The sequence below is a fragment of the Lampris incognitus genome, chromosome 1, assembly GCF_029633865.1.
Source record: "Lampris incognitus isolate fLamInc1 chromosome 1, fLamInc1.hap2, whole genome shotgun sequence".
NCBI classification, from domain to species: domain Eukaryota; kingdom Metazoa; phylum Chordata; class Actinopteri; order Lampriformes; family Lampridae; genus Lampris; species Lampris incognitus.
In genome coordinates, this window is record NC_079211.1 from 90,691,650 (window position 1) to 90,715,501 (window position 23,852).

Consider the following 23,852-nt stretch of genomic DNA (forward strand, 5'->3'; position numbering starts at 1 on the left):
GTGATGACCACCATCACCACGGAGACCTGGGAGGAGAACCGACTGCACATGCATGCAAGAGAGACTCACATGACACCATTCAAACACAGAAAAAGAGAAAGGAGAAGACATCATTCAGAGAGAGAGAAAAGACATGTTAGAGTAGAGAACAGTTTGCAATAGTCATTAGCCATAATCAATTAAGTCATCAATTAGTCATAATCTATACTCTGTAATCTATACTCGATAATCTCGTCGGCAGAACAGTGGTTGATAAATTCAATGAGACAGAAAACCAACCCGCCATCCAGTACAGGTTGTGAAGCACTCAACTTAAAGGCAACTAATTGTAAACTAAGGCAAAAAGATGAGTTTTAAGTTTGGATTTAAAGACTCAACAGACTCTGATTGTCTGATGGCAGCAGGCAGGTTCTGACTTCTTTTTAACTTTGGGTACACACAGGAGCCCTGTATTTTGAGAACGAAGTGCTCGAGGTGGCATGTAAGGTTTAAGGAGATCAGACAGGTAGGATGGGGCAAGCCCATTTAGGATTTTATAAGTCAGCAGAAGCACCTTGTATTCTGATCCAACATGGATAGGAAGCCAATGAAGGGAGGCAAGAATTGGTATAATATGGTCAAATTTCCTAGATTTAGTTAGGATTCTAGCAGCAGCATTCTGAACCATCTGAAGACTTTTAGTACTAGAATGTGGCAGACCTGAGAACAGACCATTACAGTAATCAAGTCTGGATGAAACAAATGCATGTATTGGAGTCTCTGCGTCAGCCATGGAGAGAAAAGACCGAATTTTAGCTATGTTACGTAAGTGAAAAAAGGCAGTCTTGGTGATTTCTTTAATGTGCTTATCAAAGGAAAGGCTGGGATCAAACGTAACACCAAGATTTGTGGCTGCCACACTTTGTGAAACCACAGATTTGTGGATCGTTATCGTTACTTGATCAAATTGGTGTCTGTGTCTAGCAGGGCCAATGACTAGCATCTCGGTTTTATCTGAATTTAAAAGCAGAAAGTTAAGCGACATCCAGTTTTTCACAGTAGTCAAGCAGGCCTCTAAATTAGTGATTTGAGTATGATCATCAGCCCTTATAGGCACATACAACTGAGTATCATCAGCATAGCAATGGAAATTTATTCCATAACTGCGTATAATTTGGCCAAGAGGTGTAATGTCGAGAGAAAAGTAGAGGGCAAAGAACTGAGCCCTGAGGCAAACCATATTTAATGTCAGAAAATTTTGATATAATATTACACACAATGTGTTCTTCCAGATAAGTAGGACTTAAGCCAAGAGAGAGCTAAGCCAGAGACACCAAAATTACAATTCAATCTATCTAAAAGTATACAGTGATCAATTGTGTCAAAGACTGCACTGAGGTCCAGTAGTAGAAGCACAGAAGTGGAATCAGAGTCGATAGCCAGTAGAATATCATTTACCACTCTGGTCAGAGCAGTTTCAGTGGAGTGAAAGGGCCTGAAAGCCGACTGAAAAGGTTCATATAGATCGTTTTCTTTTATATGGGTCAAAAGTTGTTGATACACAACTCTCTCTAATACTTTAGAGAAGAATGGAAGATTAGAGACAGGCCAATAGTTATTAAGAGACCCTGGATCGAGGTGTGGTTTCTTAAGTAGAGGTTTAACCACAACTGTCTTAAAACTGCTGGGAACAATGCCAGTAGTAAGAGATAAATTAACAATGTCTAGCATTGTAGGTCCAAGAAAAGGCCAGAGGTCTTCAAAAAGTTTTGCTGGTAAAGGATTAAGTAGGCAAGCAGTTGGTTTAGAGGCTGACATGAACTTAGTCAAAGTATCAAGTGAGATAGTCTCAAAAGCTGTAATAACTGGAATTGACAGTGACTCGTTGTGTAGATATGAATTTAGTAAGACAGGATCTGCAGGAGTAGATGGAGTTGAAGAACTAATTTTGTTTAAGATCTCATCAACCTTATTGCAGAAAAAATCTAGAAATTCATGGGCTGTGAATGGTGAGCAGCTAATAGACAACTGCTTTTTAGTAAGTTTAGATACAGTGTCAAAGAGAAATCTGGGGTTATGTTTATTAATATTTATTAAGTGAGAGAGATACGATGTTTTTGCAGTGGATAAAGCACGCTTGTATTTCAATAAACACTCGTGCCACGATGGGTAAAAAACTTCCAATTTTGATTTTCGCCATTTACGTTCCAGTCTCCTGCAGGTCCGCTTAAGAGCACGTGTCTCATCATTAAACCAGGGTGTAGGACTCTTTAGTCGCCTAGCTCTGGTAGTGAGAGGTGCAACTGAATCGAGGAGACTAGAGAGGGCCACATTTAAGTCACTAGTGAAATTTTCAACAGAGTCATTTACCACAGTGAACAGAGCCAAGACTTCAGGCAGCTGCTGGCCAAATGCAGCTACAGTGGAGGGACCGATATGGCGAGAGGCAATTACATCTGTGCTGACATTAACTGGACAGGCCAATAATGCTTCAAATTTGATGAGAAAATTATCAGACACAGCAGATGTGGTTGGTAAGACATTCAGATCAGAAACAGCTATCCCCTTTAGATAAAACCAAATCAAGGGTGTTACCACTGCAATGAGTCGACTCTTGAACAAACTGAGTGAACCCAAAACTATCAACGAGTGCCAGAAAGGCTTTACTTAGAGGATCAGCAGCCTTATTCAGATGAATATTGAAATCACCTAGAATTAGAATCTCATCAGAGTGAGTAACAAGGCCTGAGACAAATTCTCCAAATTCTTCAAGAAATAACGAGTAACAGCCAGGAGGCCGGTAGAGTATCACAATCTGGACTGAGCCCAGTCTATTCATGGCTGAGGGAGATGGACCAAGAACAAGAGACTCAAAAGACTGTAGTTTAGATTCAAGTCTAGAAGTCAGATTGAAAATAGATTTATATATTAAGGCAACACCCCCGCCTTGTTTATTTGCCCGAGCTACATGGGCGTAAGTATAGTCAGGTGGGGAAGCTTCATTTAAGGGAAGGAAAACATTTGGTTTCAGCCATTTTTCACATAACCCAATCATATCAAAACTACGTTCAAGAATCAGATCATTTATTAGTAAGACTTTGGTAGACAGTGATCTGATATTTATGAAACCAAATTTAAGCATCTTGTGGAAGTGATCAGTAGTAGGCAGAGCTTTAGCGCTACTAATAGATGAAAGATTAATTGGAATTAGACACCTTGTTGAGAGTTTTGGCCACCAACGCTTTGGATGATATGTGGTCACATTCTTGATAACATTAGCTATTTGGTTTTGTAGATTATTAGGTACTTTGTCGCACATCTCACCACTGCCAGTGGTAGGAATAATTACTAGATTATTGTGATTCACACATTTAGGAGAGGAGAGCTTGGGAGCAATACAGCAGGGTAGGGAGACAGTCTCAATGTTATAGACCAAGCTATCAGGTTGATAGTCTACACTATGAGAAATTCCCTGACTAGCATTAATTAAACTACTTGACTCCACATCCGCACTAGATTTAAACCTAGCAGGCTCTCTAATCACCTGCAACCTGCTGAATAATAAGTCCCTAGTGTCAAAGTAAACGTAAACAACTATCTATATTGCTAGACGAAAGAGCGGCGCCGTCCCCAGTAGGGTGAATGCCGTCCGCTTTCAGCAGGTAAGGGCGGCCCCAGAAAGAAGGCCAGTTATCAACGAAGCCGAATCCCTGCTCATTACAGTAACGCGCCAGCCAGCGGTTCATTGAGGTGAGCCTACTGTACATCTCATCATTACCCCTCACTGGTAAGGGACCAGAGACAATTAATCGATGACGACACATCTTTCTGGCAAACTCAAGCATCCTGACTAGGCTGGCTTTTGTGATCTCTGATTGCTTCATCCTAGCATTATTGGTGCCGACATGAATAACAATGTTGCTGAAAGTAGTGGTGCTGTGTGCCTGGGTTCCCTGACTCTCCCTCCGTGATGCCAGCACCCTAGGATTATCCTCTATGTCGGAGACTCTGGCCTCGGGTAAACAGGGCACCAAGGCTGGCGAAGCTAATCTAACATTGCGGGTAATGGAGGCTCCTATCACTAGCGTGCGTTGCTTTACTCTGTCGACAGAAGTGGGAGAAGCACGATGGCCGGTAGGACTACCAACAGGGCTGGTGACTGCAGACCAGGCCACACGACCGGTGGCTTGCTCTTTCGAGCCTTCCCACGCCGGTAAACAGAGACAAACTCCGCCGCATCTGCCGACGAAGCTGAGCTAGTGCTAACAATAGCAGGCCTGCTGTCAGGCCCGGGGCTACTGAGCTAGTGCTAACAATAGCAGGCCTGCTGTCAGGCCCGGGGCTACTGAGCTAGTGCTAACAATAGCAGGCCTGCTGTCAGGCCCGGGGCTACTGAGCTAGTGCTAACAATAGCAGGCCTGCTGTCAGGCTCGGGGCTACTGAGCTAGTGCTAACAAGAGCAGGCCTACTGTCAGGCCCGGGGCTGAGGCTATCTGGAGTGCCCGTCACATCTAACGTAATCCTAGCCGAAAGCAGCTGCTCTAACTCACGGACACGTCTCTCTAGTAGAGACAACCTATCTGTAACTACGGAGCAGTCACCACAAACCATCGTTTTAACGAGGCTGCTTTGACTGCGAATGTAATAGAACTAACTGGTAAGCTAGGCTAAGCGCAAAGCTAGTAACAAACTGGGAACAGGAAGCTACCTACTAAACACAATATTCGTATAAGAAAGAAACTAGATAATCTAGCGATTAGTGAACTAAGCACAGAAAACAGCTAAATCAGAAGAAAATGAGGAGGTTAGGGCAGAATATAAAGAACTAATAAAAGAAAAATAAAAGTTGTCGATCTCATGAAGCCGCCGCTCACGAAGGTGGAAACTGAAACAGCAAACCCAAGTGCCTGCACTGTGACACGATCTACCCGTTGCTGTTCTCGAGTCTCCAACCGGCTACAATGGCGGCAGGCCTGATCAGAATAGGGGCGTCTGGGGAGAGCATCAGCATTTTTGTGTCGGCTGCCTCTTCGGTGCTCCGTGATGAAGGTAAATCCCTGCAAGGCTTCAATCCATCTGGCAACCTGCCCTTTTGGTTCTTTGAAGCTAAGCAGCAATGCATGGTCCGTCTGTGGGGTACTTGGGATTTAGTAGCCCCCCATCTATTTTTTATTTTATATACTTACCTTCTATTTCATATACTTACCTTCATTGACCACTCACTACTAGCAAAGAGGAGAATTGTCTGCTGTGTTGTTGTGATAGCCGGTTCTCGCCACAGGAGGGCACTGCAGGTTAATTGCTTCTAGCCTGTGTGACGTAGTGCTGGCTCTCGTGGTGCACTCTGGGGCATTCGGGTAGAATCGTCAGATGAGTGTTGCCGTTCGTATAGTGAGCCATGCTCTGAAAACGTGTCCTCTGTAATGTCTATTTGACAGGTAACCAGACTAGTTAGACATATGGAATTAGGATGGTGATTAAATATGATGTGTAGGGATATGGATGCCTATTAGAAATACCCACGAAGGGACTTTCATATTTATTTTGATAACGTCATATCACTGGCTAACGTTAGCTAGATTGCTAGCGAGTTGCTAACGTTAGCATAGCCATAGCTCCCGCGGTCTGAACCCATTGTTCTGTAGCTTGGCTTTGACATTGTCTGTATGTGTGATTAGTCTCCCTTTACTATGTTTAGTGTCTCCACACTGTGTAAATATGAAGGTAGGCCTATGTGTGTTGCTATTTTGATCCCCCCCATGTTCCGTAACGTTATATACTGTTTAGCTTTGCTAGCGGTAGGCTAGACTAATGTGAATTTATGGATGAATATTATTTGGTGCTCTTATTGTGTATAAATTGTAGATGAGTGTTGCCGTTCGTATAGTTAGCCATGCTCTGAAAACGTGTCCTCTGCAATGTCTATTTGACAGATGGAGTAAAACAACAAAAACACCAGCCCTTGTAAGTGTCATTCTTATCAAGTGTGCTACACGTCCTCAGTAGGAAGTCTTTCCCATACAGGTAAGGCTTAAAATGCTTTACGGCCTGTACCACTGCCAGGAGTTCTCTCTGAGTCACACAGTAGTTCCTTTCTCCCTTGCTCAAGGCTCTGCTGTAATAGGCCACCACTCTTTCCCCTTCCCCACTGGCTGCGACAGGACTGCTCCCACACCTACATTACTGGCATCAGTGTCAAGTTTGAATGGCCGCTGCCTGTCTGGGAGGGCTAGCACTGGTGCTTGGGTCAAAGCTTTCCGGAGTATCTGAAAATAGCTCTCACATGCTTCAGTCCACTGGAACCGTTGTCCCTTCTCGGTGAGCTGGTGGAGTGGACGGGCTTTGTCTGCAAAGGCATGCACGAACCGAAGGTAGTACGATGCCAGTCCCAAAAAACACCACCTCCCTTCCTGAGGTGGGCGCTGGCCAATCCCTGACTGCAGTGACCTTGTCAGGGTCTGTGGACATACCTCCGGGCCCCACCACATGCCCAAGGAACCTTGTCTCCCGCTGCAATAGATTGCATTTTCTTGGATTCAGTCGCAGGCTGGCTGCCTTGATGCGTTCGAGCACCAGTCAGAGGTTGGAGAGGGCCTCTGTAAACATAGCTGCATGCACCAGGAGGTCGTCCAGGTACACCACGCAGGCAGAGTGAGGGATGGGGCCAAGGACATGCTCCATGAGGCGTTCCAATGTGGCCGGGCTATTACATAAGCCAAATGGCATGACTGTGAACTGCCAGAGTCCTCGGCCAATGGTGAAGGCAGTCTTTGCATGGGATTCTGGGGCCATCTCCACTTGCCAGTACCCACTTCTTAGATCCAGGAAGCTGAACCATTGGGAACCTGCCACGCAGTTCAGAGCCTCGTCGATGCGAACTAGTGGGTACGAGTCTTTCCGGATCAGGTTGTTGAGTCGCTGATAGTCCACAGAGAATCGGAGGGACCCATCCTTCTTGGTAACCAGCACAGCAGGGGACGCCCACAGGCTATCTGGGGGTTCAATTATGCCTGCAGCTGCCATCTCCTGGATCTTTGCCTTTGCCTCTTGAAACTCAACAGAGAGAGACGGTGAGCTCTCTGGCGGACTGGGTCCGCATTACCAGTGTTAATGCGGTGCTGTACAAGATTGGTGCGGCCACACTCCAGATCACTCAAAGCGAAGAGGTGTCTGTTCTCTATCAGCAGGTTCCGTACCTGATCCCCCTCTTCTTGGCTAAACCCTTCCATGCACTTTTGGGACAGTTATTCAAGTGCAGAGGCCGTTTTTGGTGATGTACCTTCCCATGGCCCTGAAGCCAAGCACAAGATTCGTGGTCCACCTGCATTGCCCCCTGGATTGCTGCGTACGGGAACGGCATTCAGCACTTGGTTGCCCACCTCCAGCTGTGGTCCGGCCACCCGTAGCACCGCACCAATGGCTCTCAAAGCATCCAGTCCAAGGATACAGCCCTCTCGTATGTTGGCTAGCCAAAATTCTTGCTGTACTTCCATTTCTCCCATCTTAAGGGTCAGTTTACTTCTCCCCTCCATTCTAGCACACTGACCTGTAACTGTCTCCATCTTTAATTCCGTCGGCATCCACTGTACTTCTTCTCCCAGGACCCCTGGTCTCCCGTTCTGCCGCTGGTTAATCCTGCCACGAGAATCACCATTTCTAATGTTCCCCCGTGCATGAGTAATGCCGCTTTGGAGAAGGAGCCGATAAAAATGGTCTCCTCGGGTTGCAAGTCTCCTCACTTGAAACACGTTGTGCCTGTCCCATAGGGGACAAGGTTTAATGATTTTGAAAAATAATGGGGAGCATTTGGATGTAAGGCATTCAGAATCGATGAGTTTGATTACATTGTTTTCTTACATCTGGTATGATGAAATGTTTTGGGTGTGGGTCAGAGGGGCCTTTCATAAGGTCTTGTCCCGAAAGGAGTGAGGGTAGGTCTGCTCCTCAAGGGCCGCCATTGTCCCCCAATGCCGCCACGAGCGGCGCATCTCCGGCTGAAGACGGCGCTGCCAAGTCGGCACGGGGCAGTCAGGAGGCAGGGGAGCGAGGGACAGTAGAAATAGACCAGGTTGTGAAAAAGAAAGAGACCGAGGCTGGAGAACATAAGCAAAATGGAGAGACTGGGCAGGTAGGAGAGGGAGGTGGGCAGGTTCAGCAGTTCAAAAAAGATGATCACAATGAGAAGGTAACAGAATTTGAGCAGGTAAAAGTTGATGGCCAGGATGAGTAGGTAGAGGAGGATGAACAGAATAAAAAAGAAAATGAAAACAGTGAGAACAGAGAGTATAGCAAATTGGCTGGGCGAGATATGAATTGTAGTCAGAAGAAGCAAATACAGAAGACTGCTAATACAGTGGCAGAGTATGTATTTTAGGAAGAGGAAGAGTTGCTGTTGGATGATGAAATAAAAACAAAAATGTCTATTAAAAGGAAGCCCACAGACGGCAGACAGGAAAATTCAAATGCAAAGAGGGTTTCAAAAGGTAAAAAGCCTCCCTCCTCTTTACCTGAGGAGGACACAGAAGACTGACTGTGAGTTAGGTTCCACTCCACACACCCAGGTGGATACAGAAGGGAGCTATGCTTTCCTGATGATTAGGACATTTTTATAGGTTACCAAGGGTTTGATGGCAGTCAAGGCGGAAAATTACTTTCCAGACTTGCAGCTTTTTGTTGACTCGGTAAGATGTTTTATGAAAAATATAGGAGATTTGGAGGAAAACACATTTACTGACCAGGAAATCTTTAGACTGAAAAAAAATTTCAGGATGCCCTGCAAAGTCTGGAGAGTGGTAAGACACCTGGCATAGATGGTTTATCTGTTAACTTCTATGTCTTTTTGGCCAGTGCTCAGAGGGGATTTGTTGATTATTCTGAGGAACAGTGCAACTGAGGGGCAGTTGCCTCAGAGTTGCAGTAGGGCCGTCATTACTCTCTTGCCGAAAAAAGGGGATTTGCAGGACATTAAGAACTGGCAGCCAGTGTCCCTGCTCTGCACTGATTACAAGATCTTTTCTAAGGTGTTAGCAAACAGACTGAGAAAAGTGATGAAGAGGTTATCCATGTTGACCAGACTTACTGCGTGCCCGGTAGGCTGATCACTGACAGCAGTACTTTAATTAGTGATGTTTTGGACATCTCTAGTTCATTTGGGAGTTGAAACTGGTCTTATTTCCATAGATCAGGTAAAGGCTTTTGACTGGGTTAAACACAAGCACTTGTTGAAAACCATGAAAGCTTTGGTTTTAGCCCAGGTTTTATAGCTAAGATCAAGGTTTTGTACTGTGACATTGACAGTGTGCTTAAAATTAACGGTGGTTTGAGTGCTCCTTTTAAGGTTCAACGGGGAATTAGACAGCGTTGTTCTTTTTCTGGAATGTTGTCCACTCTGGCCATTGAGTCCCTGTTGCATAAATTAAAGTGTGAGTTGTCTGGAGTTGCTTTTGCTGGTTGCAGCGCAACTTTGAAATTATCTGCCTATGCAGATGATGTAGCTGTTTTTGTAAAGGATCAAAGAGATGTTGATGTTTAAGTAGAAAATGTTAACAATTTTGGTCAAATATCATCAGCTAGGATAAACTTGGGGAAAAAGTGAGGCGCTGATGGTAGGAGAGCAACTGAATGATAAGCTCATGTTACCTGGGGGGGTTGACATGGAAAAGGGGAGGGATGAAATATCGGGGAGTGTTTGTGGGGATTGAATCTTTTTCAAATAAGAATTGGGAGAATGTTTTAGAAAAAGTAAAAGGGCGTCTTAAGAAATGGAAATGGATTTTACCAAAAATGTCATTTATAGGGGGCACATGTCAGTAATCAACAACCTGGTGTCATACACTCTAAGGGGTCGATTAACATGCGTTTGATCCTCCAACCAACCTCCTGGTGAACTTTTTCTGGGACAACTTGCACTGGATTCCTCAGAGTGTGCTGTACCTTCTTAAGGATGAAGGGGGTCAAGGACTGATCCATCTGGCCAGCAGGGGTGCAGCCTTCCGCCTACAGTTCATTTAGAGGTTGTTCACTGGGCCTAGAGACTTAAGATGGAGACCAGTAGCCTGTGCAATACTTCAATGTTTTTGTGGACTCGGAATAAACTTGCCTTTGTTTTTAATGGATCTTAACAACTCAAACCTCAACGGATTACCTGGTTTTTAAAATATAAATGCTGACTCTTGAATTTCATCGCAGGACAGGCAAAAATGGCTGTTTATGTGAGCCGGAAAAAAGAATGAAAGAGTGTGTAGAATGTGATGCTGTTGTTTGTCGTTTACCAGGATGGTCAAGGCCAGGATAAGGTAGATTTTAATTATTTCAGAACAGTGAAGGATCTGGACCAATTCACAACCCTCTGGTGTTGTACAGGGGTGCTGTGTTCAACCATAGAGGATGAGCTGGTTTCTGCTGCGGAGCTCGGATCAAAAGGGTCTTGGCTGTTTTCTGTTTTAGTATTTTTATTTTTTCTTTATGTTTTGAGCTGCTGTTGAATGATTATTGTTGGGAATGTTAAAGATGTATGTTAAGTACTAGCTTGTAATTTGACAAATATTGTTTATATTGTTAAAAAGATATCAAGTCTGTTTTTTAATTTTTTTGTTAAATAAAGAATTGTTTTATAATTCAAAAAAATCTCTCTCTCTCTCTCTGCTCTTCCTCTGTCTGTCTGTCTGTCTGTCTGTCTGTCTGTCTGTCTGTCTGTCTGTCTGTCTGTCTCTCAATTCAATTCGAAAGGCTTCCTTGGCATGACACAACACAGTCCACATTGCCAAAGCAAGCGTTTAAACATTGACAAGCTAAATATTAATTAGAAAAAATATTATAGCAAATAAATATATGGCAGCAAAAGAAACACAGTCTAAAGCAAAACATATAAACTGTCATCAACCCCCCCCCTCTCTCTCTCTCTCTCGCTCTCTCTCTCACCCTTCTCCACTCCTGGGCCTGTTGGTAGCTGTTGTATCCCAGTACAAGGGTCTGGGAACCCTGTAGGACTCGGAGTTCATGCTGGATCTTCCTGCTGCTCTTGGCCTTGTAGACCACCTGACAGCCCTGTAGGTCCGACTCCAAATGGGGCAGTAGGTCCTTAGCATACTTATAACACTGCTCCGGTACAAGAGACACAATGGGGGGGGGGGGGGTTGGTAAAAGACAAGAAGAAAAATAAAGATGGGCTACAGAAACAGATACTACTATATACTGCCTCTCACACACACACACACACACACACACACACACACACACACACACACACACACACACACACACACACACACACACACACACACACACACACACACACACCAGCAGAGAGCTGTGTCTGATGACGAAGAGCTGTTTGGTCCACTGGCCGAGCCACTTCTTCCTCCACAGGTAGCCACAGAGGCGGGACTCAGGGGCAGGCTTTAGGCAGGGTTGAGAGGCACTCCATTGGATGTAGTGTGCCCTGTCCTTCACAAACTCCTCCCCTTGCTCCACCTCCTCATCCTGGTCCTCCTCACCATAGGATTCATAGTGGCTGCTGTCAGAATCCAGCCCCTCTGCTGAGGAGGAAAATTATGGGTTGAGAAATTAGGTCTAATTTATGGTCCAGTCCAGAAGTTATCTTCACTATGGAGCTCCTGCAGCTCTGTCTTTACAGGAAGATGAACAGGCTTTTGGTTAAACACCAGAAACAAGGTCTGTGCTTGGCACATCCGGACGATTTGTTTGGTGAGTTGTTGTCTTTTTTTCAAAGCAGTTTGCCTTTTTCGTGCAGCTGGTCTGAACACAGTTTAATTAAAAAGGCTGCATTTTTCAGCGAGGCGTTGTGTGACGCAGCGGCAGAGTGTGCGGGGGGTGGGGGTGGGGGGCTTCTTGGGCTCTAGCCCAGAAAGTTCTCTCAAAAGCCCCGAATCTTTTTGGCTTTTAAAATAACTTCAACTTTGTGTCATTTCTCCTCGATCTCTGACTGGACCGGCAAATCAATGGAGCAAAAGAAATATTTCCCCAGTAATAACTGGGGAAATATCGCTATCCAGTTTCTCACAGCAGCCAAGCAGGCCTCTAAGTTAGTCATTTGAGTGTGATCGTCAGCCCTTATAGGCACATACAGCTGAGTGTCATCAGCATAGCAAAGGACATTTATTCCATGACTGCGTATCATTTGGCAAAGAGGTGAAACATAAAGAAATAAAGTAGACCCTGGACGCCACCTGAAAGCTTTCATATAGACAGTTTTCTAATTCAGTTCCTCTTTATACAGCTTGAATATTGTAAGCGGACATGACAGCTAATCAATTAATTAAGTTTCCTTTATTAATCCCCTTGGGGAAATTCAGTTGCTGCAGATGAAGCCATCCTGGCTGTGATGTGTGTAGCTATGAGCAGCAGGCTGCCGCCTTCAAGCTGCGCCCGGGGACCAACTCCACTTCTTTTCCCACTGCCTTGCTCAGGGGCACAGGCAGGAGTATAAACCCTAACATGTGTTTCTTTTGACGCTGGGGGAAACCAGAGCACCCGGAGAAAACCCACCGCAGACAGGGGGAGAACATGCAAACGCCACACAGAGGACGACCTGGGATGACCCCCAAGGTTGGACTACCCCGGGGCTCGAACCCAGGACCTTCTTGCTGTGAGGCATCAGTGCTAACCACTGGGCCATCGTGCCGCTCAAAGTTACTTTGTTTCTATAGAAATAGAGTATGTTATCTTTCCAATATAGACCTGACTGAGACTTTAATGGGGACCTAAAAAATAAAAATAAAAAAAATAATTATATATATATATATATATATATATATGTTTCTCCATGTCCAGATAGAGAATGGTTTACACTTCCCTTAACGCTTCCGTTTTTCTCTTTAAAGAAGATGGCCTATCAGTAATTCATACTTTTAGGATACACCACAGAGGAAAGAGGACAGCAGAGTCACTCCTCGGACAGTGACATTAAATCATGCTAAGCTAAGTCATGCTAGTGATTTTTATAGTTTTATTGGAACCTCACAGACCATCAGAGTAGTCTAGAAGCGGTGGAGTGTATTTTCCACTGGGTTGGGATGAGGATAAACCCAGTATTTAATATAAGAGAATCATGATGATGACAGTTTACAGGTCTGTAGTGTGTGTGTGTGTGTGTGTGTGTGTGTGGGCTGCCCACAGGGTGTTGTGATGCGTCTAGTGCAGCATTGTGTAGTTGGAGGGAAGGTGCATGTGCTCTTCCAACCTGCTTGTGTCCTTCCTGCCCTTAGCTTGCTGCCGCTGGCTAGCCTTTGTGGCTAATAGGGAAGCATGCTAGCGTGTAAGCCTTCCCTTGCCAGTACATAGCCTCTCCTTCACCAAGACTCCTGCCAGGCCTGCCCGTGGCCACACACGGTAGCTGGGGTCTTGCGGCCCCAGGCTAACCTGGCAGGGGATCTCAGAGCAGCAGTGGGCCCCAGAGATATGGTGTGCAGGCCCACCCTGCTGGACACGCCCTGGCACCTATCAACCACTGCCCCGCTGCCTTGTGGGTGAGTCTTGGGAGACGAAAGGCTAAGGGAGCTTACCCCAACAGAAAAGCAAGCTGTGGCGGCACGCTTCAAGGCGGTTTCCGAAAAACTGGATTTCCAGCAGCCTCCTGCAGTTGTGAGGAGGTGCCGGTCATCTAGGGGTCCCCCTTGCCATCGGCGCCATCTCCTCTACAATCAAGTCATGTGGCGCTGGGAGAAGCGCACCCCCCCTGCCACTTTAAAACCCATCTCTGTGGAGGTATCCGCTTCTGCTACCTGAGTGTATGCATGCGTGTGTACCAGTATTAGTGTGTGATTCTGGTATGAAGGGCTCAGCCTCCTCATATGTATCTTCCTCATCTTCCTCATCTTCATCATCAGGACTCCCTGAGCCATGGGGAACTGCCACAAGATCCTGGCTCTGACATCACAGGAAAGAGGAAGGGGTCATCAGGATGGATAGACAGAAACAGAGAGAGTGTGAGAGATACAGACAGAAGGAGAGACGAACAAAACACAAACGAGGAGAGCAACAGAGCAACAGACAGGCAGAGAGAGATCGAGAAAAAGATGGAAAGACAGGCAGAGGTGGAGAGTAAAAATTATAACTACTCTCGTTACAGTACTTGAGTAAATTTTTCCCTGTAAGGATACTTTTTTAAGCACAAATACATCATAGTACTTATATTTTAAGTTAATTTATAATTAAGTATTCACTATTTCTACTTTAACAACCATCCATCATCCATTATCCAAGCCGCCTATCCTACACAGGGTTGCAGGATGCTGGAGCCTCTCACAGCAGTCACTGGGCGGCAGGCAGATATTTTATATTTAATTTATATTTATACGTATTTTAAAAACCGTTAGAGAATAAAAGCCAACGTCAGCCATGTTGGATCCACAGCCCTGCTTTATGGTTGCTAGGGATCCACAGCCCTGCTTTATGGTTGCTAGGGACCCACAGCCCTGCTTTATGGTTGCTAGGGATCCACAGCCCTGCTTTATGGTTGCTAGGGACCCACAGCCCTGCTTTATGGTTGCTAGGGACCCACAGCCCTGCTTTATGGTTGCTAGGGATCCACAGCCCTGATTTATGGTTGCTAGGGACCCACAGCCCTGCTTTATGGTTGTTAGGTAACTTCAGAACGCTGCTGTCCATGTTAACATGGTGATGTCACGGAGGACACTGTTCTCCAGCATGTGTACGGCCAACACCTCATCACTTGTAGAGGAAAGATGGCAAAAATGTGGTTTCTGGGGATTTAAAACGGACTTTTTGCTACTTGTGGTGTGTTAGTGTGTGTGTTTGTTCATCACGTAGACATGATAGTAATCGACCGCCATCAACAACCACTTCCTCCCTCCAAAGAGCTCTCAGCCAATCAGATGGCAGATAGAGGGGAGTTGGCTTCACATATAAACACTCCATTTCCTGTCTCTCTCTGTCTACCACACACACAACCACACGTGTGCACTGACCATGTCCTCTCCTCCCAAACCTCAGTAGGATACAGGCTGTTATTAACAACCCAGATCACAAACCAGCTACCCCAGCACTCCTCCTCTCTCTCCCTCCTCCTCTCCTTCCTCCCCCTCCTCCTCTCTCTCCTCCCCCTCCTCCTTCCCCTCCTTTCCCTCCTCTCCCTCCTCTCTCTCCTCCCCCTCCTCCTCCCTCTCCTCCTCTCGCTTCTCCTCTCCTTCCTCTCTCCCCCTCTTTCTCCTCCTCTCCTCTCTTTCCTCCTCTTCCCTGTCCTCCTCTCTCCCCTCCTCTCCCTCCTCTTCTCTCTCCTCTGTCACTTCCACTGGACGAGGTCGAACTCAGCAGCTGTTTTTACAGGAACTCCAATAACCGTCATGTTTTACCATGTTTCACCTCTGACCTCTGTGACGAGGAGGGAATGAGAAAAGGCAGAATCACGTGTGCGTGTGCGTGCGTGTGTGTGTATGTGTGTGTGTGTGTGTGTGTGTGTGTGTATGTGTGTGTGTGTGTGTGTGTGTGTGTGTGTGGTGACTCACCCCATTTCCCTGCCACAGTGTGGAGTTCCGCTTAGAGGTCAAGCAAGACTCAAGAACATCTTCCGGAAACATACACACACACACACACACACACACACACACACACACACACACACACACACACACACACACACACACACACACACACACAACGTGAGGCCTGATGTGTCAGTACTGTCCAGGTTGGAGTCATATGGTGAAGCATTTCTGCCAGAAAGCCAGATGTTCTGGATATCGATCAGTTAGACAACCAATCAGTTAATCAATCAGCGTGTTACCTGTGCTAGATGTGTCAGTGAGCGGCATGCTGGGAGACAGAGATGGGCAGCTCATGATCATGTACTCAGCATCGTCCCCTGAAAACAGGATGGGAAGCACACACTTGACACAGGTGGATGGGTACCATTAGCATTATTCAGAAGCAATAGCAGTATAAGTAGTAGTACCAGTAGTAGTAGCCATAGTAGTAGTTATAGTAGTTGTAGTAGTAGGTGTAATGGTCGTAGTAATAATGTATCGTATTGTATTTGTGCAAATCGTGCATGTGTTTGTTTTTACAGGTAACCTGCTAAGGAGTTAGCGTTGAGCTAACTCTGGTACAGTACATCACGTGGAAACATTTATGTTTAATGTTGGAAATGTTCGCTTGAAATTAATTAGATAAAGGATAACGAAATTGTAGTTGCAGCACCAGCATTACTACAACGTGTAGTAGAGTTGATAAAATCAGTATTACCAGGTGTGGTAATAGTGGTAGTGGTAGTACAGGCAGTAGAAGCGGTAGTAGCAGTAGTAGTAGAGGTGGTAGTGATAGTAGTGGTAGTAGTCGTGGTAGTGATAGTAGTGGTAGTAGCAGGATTAGCAGTAGCAGTAGTACTGGTAACAGTAGTGTTAGTAATATTAACAGGTGTATCCTTTAGCTTAGTGGTAGTAGTAGTAGTAATAGTAGTAGTAGTAGTAGTAGTAGTGGTGGTAATAATAGGGATAGTAGTAGTGGTAGTAGTGGTAGTAATAGTGGCAGTAATAGTGGTAGTTGTGGTAGTAATAGGGGTAGTATTAGTAGTATTAGTAGTAGTAGTATTGGCAGTAGTAGTGACCTCTATGGTTGAAACTTTCCATGCCATAAGAGACAGGGACAGATGGGTCAACATCATCAGGCCGGCAGCACGAGCAGCTAACGCCCGCAAGGACTACGCTGGATGAGTAAGTGAGTGAGTGAGTGGCAGTAGTAGTAGTAGTAGTAGTAGTAGTAGTAGTAGTATTGGCAGTAGTAGTGGCCTCTATGGTTGAAACTTTCAGTGCCATAAGAGACAGGGACAGATGGGGCAACATCATCAGGCCGGCAGCACGAGCAGCTAACGCCCACAAGGACTACGCTGGATGAGTAAGTGAGTGAGTGAGTGGCAGTAGTAGTAGTAGTAGTAGTAGTAGTAGTAGTAGTAGTAGTATTGGCAGTAGTAGTGGCCTCTATGGTTGAAACTTTCCGTGCCATAAGAGACAGGGACAGATGGGGCAACATCATCAGGCCGGCAGCACGAGCAGCTAACGCCCACAAGGACTACGCTGGATGAGTAAGTGAGTGAGTGAGTGGCAGTAGTAGTAGTAGTAGTAGTAGTAGTAGTAGTAGTAGTATTGGCAGTAGTAGTGGCCTCTATGGTTGAAACTTTCCGCGCCATAAGAGACAGGGACAGATGGGGCAACATCATCAGGCAGGCAGCACGAGCAGCTAACACCCACAAGGAATAGGCTGGATGAGTAAGTGAGTGAGTGAGTGGCAGTAGTAGTGGTAGTGGTAGTAATAGTGGCAGGAGTAGTAGTGGTAATAATAGGGGGTAGTAGTAGTAGTAGTAGTATTGGCCATAGTAGTGGTAGCAAAAATGTTAGTAGTGGTAGCAGTGGTAATAGTGGTGGTTCTTGCAGATGTAATAATAGTGGTAGTATTGGTAATAGTAGTGGTTATAGTAGTGGTAGTAATAGTGGTGGTATTGGTAATAGTAGTGGCTATAGTAGTGGTAGTACTAGTGGTAGTATTGGCAGTAGCATTACCAGGTGTATCCTGTAGCTTAGCCAGTAGTTCAGAGATGGATTTCTTCTGGGCCTGAGCAATGTAACTCAGATTCTCAGAGTCCAGAACAGACAAGAAGGACTGAAGATCCCACATTAACCTGGCCAGCACTGGAGAGCGAGAGCGAGAGCGAGAGAGAGAGAGCGAGAGAGAGAGAACCTTTTTAGTCTTTAATGATCCAATTTTCCATTCACATTAAAATAACATTAGCATTAACACGGATATTCATATACACGATGAAACACAACAATCCCCATACACAGCAAAAACAAAGATACACACCTTCCCTTTTTCAGAAATGAAGAAGAAGTAATTGGTTTTCTACAGTGCACAGATCACCTCAAGGTCCCCAAACAGAAACAAATTCTTCCAAGTTCGAAATCATTTTGAAAAACGTGAACTCAATTTTCAGTTGAGCAGCCACTAGACCCTTGAGCATGAGTGTAGCATCTGTGGACCCTGTGCCTTTCATTTTGTTTCTTCTACTGAGCCAAATGCTCATTTTTGCCTGACCTATCAGAAAATTAACCAAGGTGACACGTCTGCACTGTGCTGCCATGTACCTCGGACCAAAGACAAACAGGCTTCCAAAACCTCTCCTAAACCTCTAAGCCACCACTGCAGGAAAGAGAGAAAAGAGCTCAATATGGGACATCTGAGCCACAAGTGCTGTAGGGTTTCCTCATCATTACAGAAAGAACAGCGACTCTCTGCTCTATGATCTATATGTGCCACATGTCTGTTCGTAGCCACAGCCCCATGTACCAACCTCCACTGTAGATCCATGTACCACCCTCCACTGTAGATCCATGTACCACCCTCCACTGTAGAGCCATGTACCACCCTCCACTGTAGAGAGCCATGTACCAACCTCCACTGTAGATCCATGTACCAACCTCCACTGTAGATCCATGTACCAACCTCCACTGTAGATCCATGTACCACCCTCCACTGTAGAGCCATGTACCACCCTCCACTGTAGATCCATGTACCACCCTCCACTGTAGATCCATGTACCAACCTCCACTGTGGATCCATATACCCCCCTCCACTGTAGATCCATGTACCACCCTCCACTGTAGATCCATGTACCCCCCTCCACTGTGGATCCATATACCGCCCCCCCACCAGAGTTGTAAAAACCAGGTCCAGAAAGTAAATGTACAAACCCTGTATTTGCTCCAACCATGTTACTAAACCAGCTGATTTCATTAGCTAGTTTTCCCTACCTAGCTGAGGAGTGGTGTTGACTAGAATCTGCTGGTGTAGTGCATGAGTGGAGCAAATACATGGTTTGGACTTTTACTTTTTGGACCTGGTTTTTACACCTCCACCCACCACTGTAGATCCGCAGTGCATTTCTCTATGGGGTGTTTGTACAGGGACTTCCAGCTGCCTTTCGGAGATGAACCTGGTGTCAACACACTCAACCACCTCGACTCCCGTACATCAGCTAGTGATGTCCTGTTGAGAACCTTTACAGTGACTGCATACAAGGCCTTCTTTGATGTACTTGAGAAGTCCTATAGTTCTGGTATTTAGAAAGACAGAATGGCCCCCTTCACTTCCTCCTGCTCCTCCACTGCAGAACGGATGGACATGTTATATCTTGGTTGATGCATTTATCAATGTTTACTTTCTTTTAATGAACGTCTTGCAGCATGGAACATTATTACATGTGCATAACTGTCTGGCTAGTCTGAACTGATCTAGCACTCTGCAGTTATACTGTATCATCTAACTAATGGTAAGGTAGGACCGCCCTCTAGCGGCCTGGGGGTATAACATGTATATCTAGTTCAAGATACCACACCCCCCCCCTTTAAGCTGAAACTAGTAATGCAATTCTATTCAGCTAACTAAACATACTGTTCTCTCTAACACAGTTGTTTCAACATCACATTGCAATACCACAATGAACTGGAATTCTTTTTTCTTCTTCTAACTAGGAAGGTACCTCCTTCCAGTGAGATCAGAGCGCATTGTTGCTCTATTCCTGGAAAAGATCTCACTACTTTCTAACAAAGTCTTTGAGGTGTGAGGGTGAATGTCTTTCTCTTCCTGAACGCCTCACCTCAGCGGCTCCGGTAACTCACTTGTAGGTGGTTCTTCACTCACCTCCGATGCTGTAGGTAGAAGGCCCGTAGAACATCCCTCAGTGCTCACCACTGGCACCGGGTCTCGTCCAGTCACCTCACTAGGCGCGGCGTGTGTCAGTCTGGTTCGAACTTGATCCACATGCCTCTTCATGGTTTGACCACTTCCAACAGTGACAGTATAGGACACTGGACCTGATGAGCTCTCGATGATGGCAGGGATCCATTTGGGACCGTAGGAGTAGTTCCGAATGAATACTTCATCTCCAGGTGCAAAAATTCCTCAGTTTGGTGTGTCCGTCGTGGGCTTGTTTCTGTTTCATTTGCTTTTGCTGCACTTTTGTTTTCACGTCTGGTGTGAGCAGGTCAAGAGTGGATCTGAGTCGGCGTGACATCATCAGCTCTGCAGGTGACAAGCCTGTAGTCCCCTGAGGTGTGATGCGATAACTGAACAGGAATCTTGACAGTTGGGTCTGCAGTGTATCTCCTTTCATCTCCTTCATCCCCCCCTTGAAAGTTTGCACTGCCCTCTCTGCTAGCCCGTTCGAGGGAGGGTGGAACGGTGCTGACTTCACATGATGTATTCCATTCAGTTTCATGAAAGACTCAAACTCTGCGCTCGTGAAACAGGTTCCGTTATCTGAAACTAGCTTTTTTGGTAGTCCAAAGACACTGAAGCTCTGACGTAGTTTCTCGATTGTCGCTTGTGATGTGGCTGATTTCACGGGTTAGATGTCCATCCACTTTGAATGTGCGTCCACGATCAGTAGGAACATTTCTCCCATGAAAGGTCCTGCGTAGTCCACATGAATCCTGGACCAAGGCTCCTCTGGCCACTCCCAGGGGTGTAACGGTGCGGTGGGTGGTGCCTTCTGGTGTGTTTGACTCTCCTCACATGACTGAACCTCCTTCTCCACATCCTGATCCATACCAGGCCACCACACATACGATCTGGCGAGCCCCTTCATTCTCGTCATCCCTGCGTGTGTCTGGTGTAGTATCTTCAGTACGGAGTCTCTGCCTTTGGTCGGTATGATTACTCTAGCTCCCCAGAGCACACACCCATCTCTCACACTCAACTCTCTTCTCCTCTGATGATACGGCTTGAGGTGAGTCTCTGTCTCAGCAGGCCATCCTTTCAGGACGTACTCGTGAACTCGGGATAGTGTGACATCCTTAGCTGTCCAGCGCTTGATCTGGTTAGTGTCCAGGAGTGTGTCATCCAGTAGATCCATCATCAAGACTTGTTCCGTGGTGTCACCCTCCTGTCCTGTCTCCGGCACTGGCAGTCTGCTGAACGCGTCCGCATTGGCGTGTTGTTTTCCTGGCTTGTAGAGCATTTTGTATTCATACGCACTCAGGTACACAGCCCATCTTTGTACTCTCGGTGAACCCATTTGTGGAATAGGTTTCTTCTCGTTGAACAGGTAGATTAGCAGTTTGTGATCTGTATAGATGGTGAAAGCTCTTCCATACAAGTACTTACGGAACTGCTGGATGCCGAAGATGACAGCTGAGCCTTCTTTGTCGAGTTGCGAGTATCCTTTTTCCGCTGGGGAAAGTGTGCGAGACATGAACCCCACGGGTTGCTCGCTTCCATCCTCCATCCGCTGGGATAGCACAGCGCCCACGCCGTAAGGCGAGGCATCACAGGACAGCATCACATCTCGGTCTGCACTGTAATGCACCAGCACTGCTGCTGAGTTGAGCAAGTCCTTTGATTTTTGAAAAGCTTCCTCTTGCTGCCTTTTCCACATCTAGCGCACATCTTGTCTCAAAAGATCGTGGAGAGAGGCGAGCAGGGTTGCCAGGTTTGGAAGGAAGTTGTTGTAGTAACTTAGTAAACCTAAATAAGACTTGAGTTCTGTGACATTTGTGAGTGTCGGAGCTTCCATGATGGCTTTTACTTTTTTCTCGACCGGGTGGAGCCCCTGCGCGTCCACTCTGTGCCCCAGATACTCAACCTCCTCTTGCATGAAGGTGCATTTGCTTCTCCTCAAACGCAACCCAGCCTCTCTCAACCTAGTCAACCAGTGATCAGCTTCGTCGATGCCACTGACTAAGATGTCATCTAGATATACTGCTACGAGAGGGATCCCTCGTAACAAACTCTCCATTGTCCTTTGGAACATGGCTGGTGCGGACGCCACCCCAAAAGGAAGTCTATTGTACGTGAACAACCCTCGGTGAGTATTCACTGTCAAGTATTTCTTGGCTTCCTCGTCCATGAGTATTTGTTGATATGCATGACTCATATCTAATTTAGAGAGCTGTTTACCCCCGGATAGTGCTGTGAAGAGATCTTCCACTCTAGGAACTGGATACTGTTCGAGTGTGGAGACAGTGTTTACGGTAAGCTTGTAGTCTCCACACAGTCTGACGGTTCCCCCTGGTTTGAGAATAGGGACCACTGGCGCTGCCCAGTCTGAGTATTTTACTGGAGGGATTATGCCTTCTTTTATCAGTCTGTCTATTTCTTCATCCACCTTTGCTCGCATGGCATAGGGGACAGACCGTGGGCGGAAGAATCGTGGGACAGCGTCAGCTTTCACATGGATGGTGGCTTTAGCACCTGTCAAAGTACCAAGTTCATCTTTGAAAACCTCTTCGTGAGTACCTAACACTTGCTGCAGTGTTGTCTTCTTATCTGTCTGTGGGGCGTTCTCTGTCGCTTTCATGTGTTTCAGCTCTCTTGCTTTGTGGCTGCTCTTTATTGCTTTCCACTTGAGCTGTATCTCCTCCAACCAGCCTCTACCTAGCAGGTTGGGACCCTTTCCTTTCACTACTACGAGCGGTAGCTTCTGTCTTTGCTGCTGGTACACTACCTTCACCTGTGCTGCCCCTATCACCTTGACTGGGTCGCTTGTGTAAGTCTCTAACTTGATTCTGACTGGCTTAAGAGATAGACTACTCTTCTCTTTACATATCATCTGGAAGGTGTGTTCATTTACTACCGTGAGACTGCAGCCTGTATCTGTCTCAAAGCTAACCTCTCTACCATTCACTTTCATATTCACCAAGTAAGGGTCTACTTTTCTCAAGTGCAACTCACTCATCTTTCCTAACCTGAAAGTCATACTGTATGAGGTCTCTGTGTATGTGTCTTCTTCTGAGCTATCACTACACTGACTCTGGTTCTCCTGTACTTTATGACAACGGTGGTGTGAGCGCTGCTTCTTTTCTTTCTTATCAATAGGCCCTTTGCTACTCTGATTACGACAGGCTTTGGCAATATGCCCTACTTTACCACAAGCATGGCATTTCTCCTGCTTAAACTTACATTCAGCTGCTGTATGTCTGGTTCCCTTACATCTATAACACTCTTTATTATTATTAGTCTCTTTGGAAGTCTGAGCCTCCTGTGTGCCTTTCTGTACATACCTGCACTCCTCCGTCCCCTTTGGGTGTTGCAAATCTTGAGCATTCTTGTTTGCTGCCTCCAATGCCACGGCAATGGACAGGGCTTTTTCAAAGGTTAGACCCGCTTCTGACAGGAGACGTCTCTGGATCCGCAGACGATCCGATCTCTCAGCCGTTGCTGTAAGGTGTCCCCATAGTTGCCATCGTGTGCGAGCCGGCGCAGCTCTGCTTCATAGTCCACCACTGCTTCCTCAGACTTGCGGTTGCGCGAGTCAAACTTGTACCTCTGCACTAGTTCGCTTGGCTTCGGATCAACGTGATTCTTCATCAGCATTACAAGTTGCTGCTAGGTCTTGTCTTTCGGCTTCCCTTGTAGTCCATGGGCCAGAGCCCAAAATTTCCTATTTCGGTACACTCAAGGTGGCAAAACTTACTTATAATTTTTGAAAGGATCCATGTCTGTAGATGATATTTTGGTATGATAACCATTCCTGAGTGGCAGCTGTATCACAGTTATCAGCTCATGAAGTTAACCACCCCCTAAAGTAAATTGCATTTTAGACGCTGGTGCATATCCTGGTTTAGCCTCATGGTCAGGACATTTTTCAATGTTCTATAATATTGTCTTTGGTATCATTTTAAAGGGGACCTTCTTAGCTTTCATTCAAGCCCTGTTGTGGATATTTCTCACAAATATAGAGGTCACTTGATCTCTTCAACCCGTCAATAACACACATCTTTCTGCAATGTTCGCCTAAACTATATACTTTGTTTTAGCCCTGTGGCATCTAGGAATATCAGGGACACAAAACACAAAAACTGGAATACTCACAGGACTGTAAAGATTCAGGAAATGTATAATATACC

The 23,852-nt window shown here is 46.0% G+C and overlaps 1 protein-coding gene across 1 annotated transcript in view; it reads right to left on the reverse strand.

Annotated features, from left to right (window-relative positions):
- The window catches only part of si:dkey-220o5.5 (actin filament-associated protein 1-like 1), an 82,673-nt gene that overhangs the window by 14,141 nt on the left and 44,680 nt on the right, over positions 1-23,852 (reverse strand). Inside the window, exons 2-7 of the mRNA XM_056278207.1 lie at positions 17,511-17,639; positions 15,743-15,820; positions 15,465-15,523; positions 13,746-13,866; positions 11,278-11,516; positions 10,900-11,076 (exon numbers count right to left, since the gene is read on the reverse strand). Coding sequence (XP_056134182.1) covers positions 10,900-11,076; positions 11,278-11,516; positions 13,746-13,866; positions 15,465-15,523; positions 15,743-15,820; positions 17,511-17,639 — 803 coding nt within the window. The remainder of the gene's footprint in view (positions 1-10,899; positions 11,077-11,277; positions 11,517-13,745; positions 13,867-15,464; positions 15,524-15,742; positions 15,821-17,510; positions 17,640-23,852) is intronic.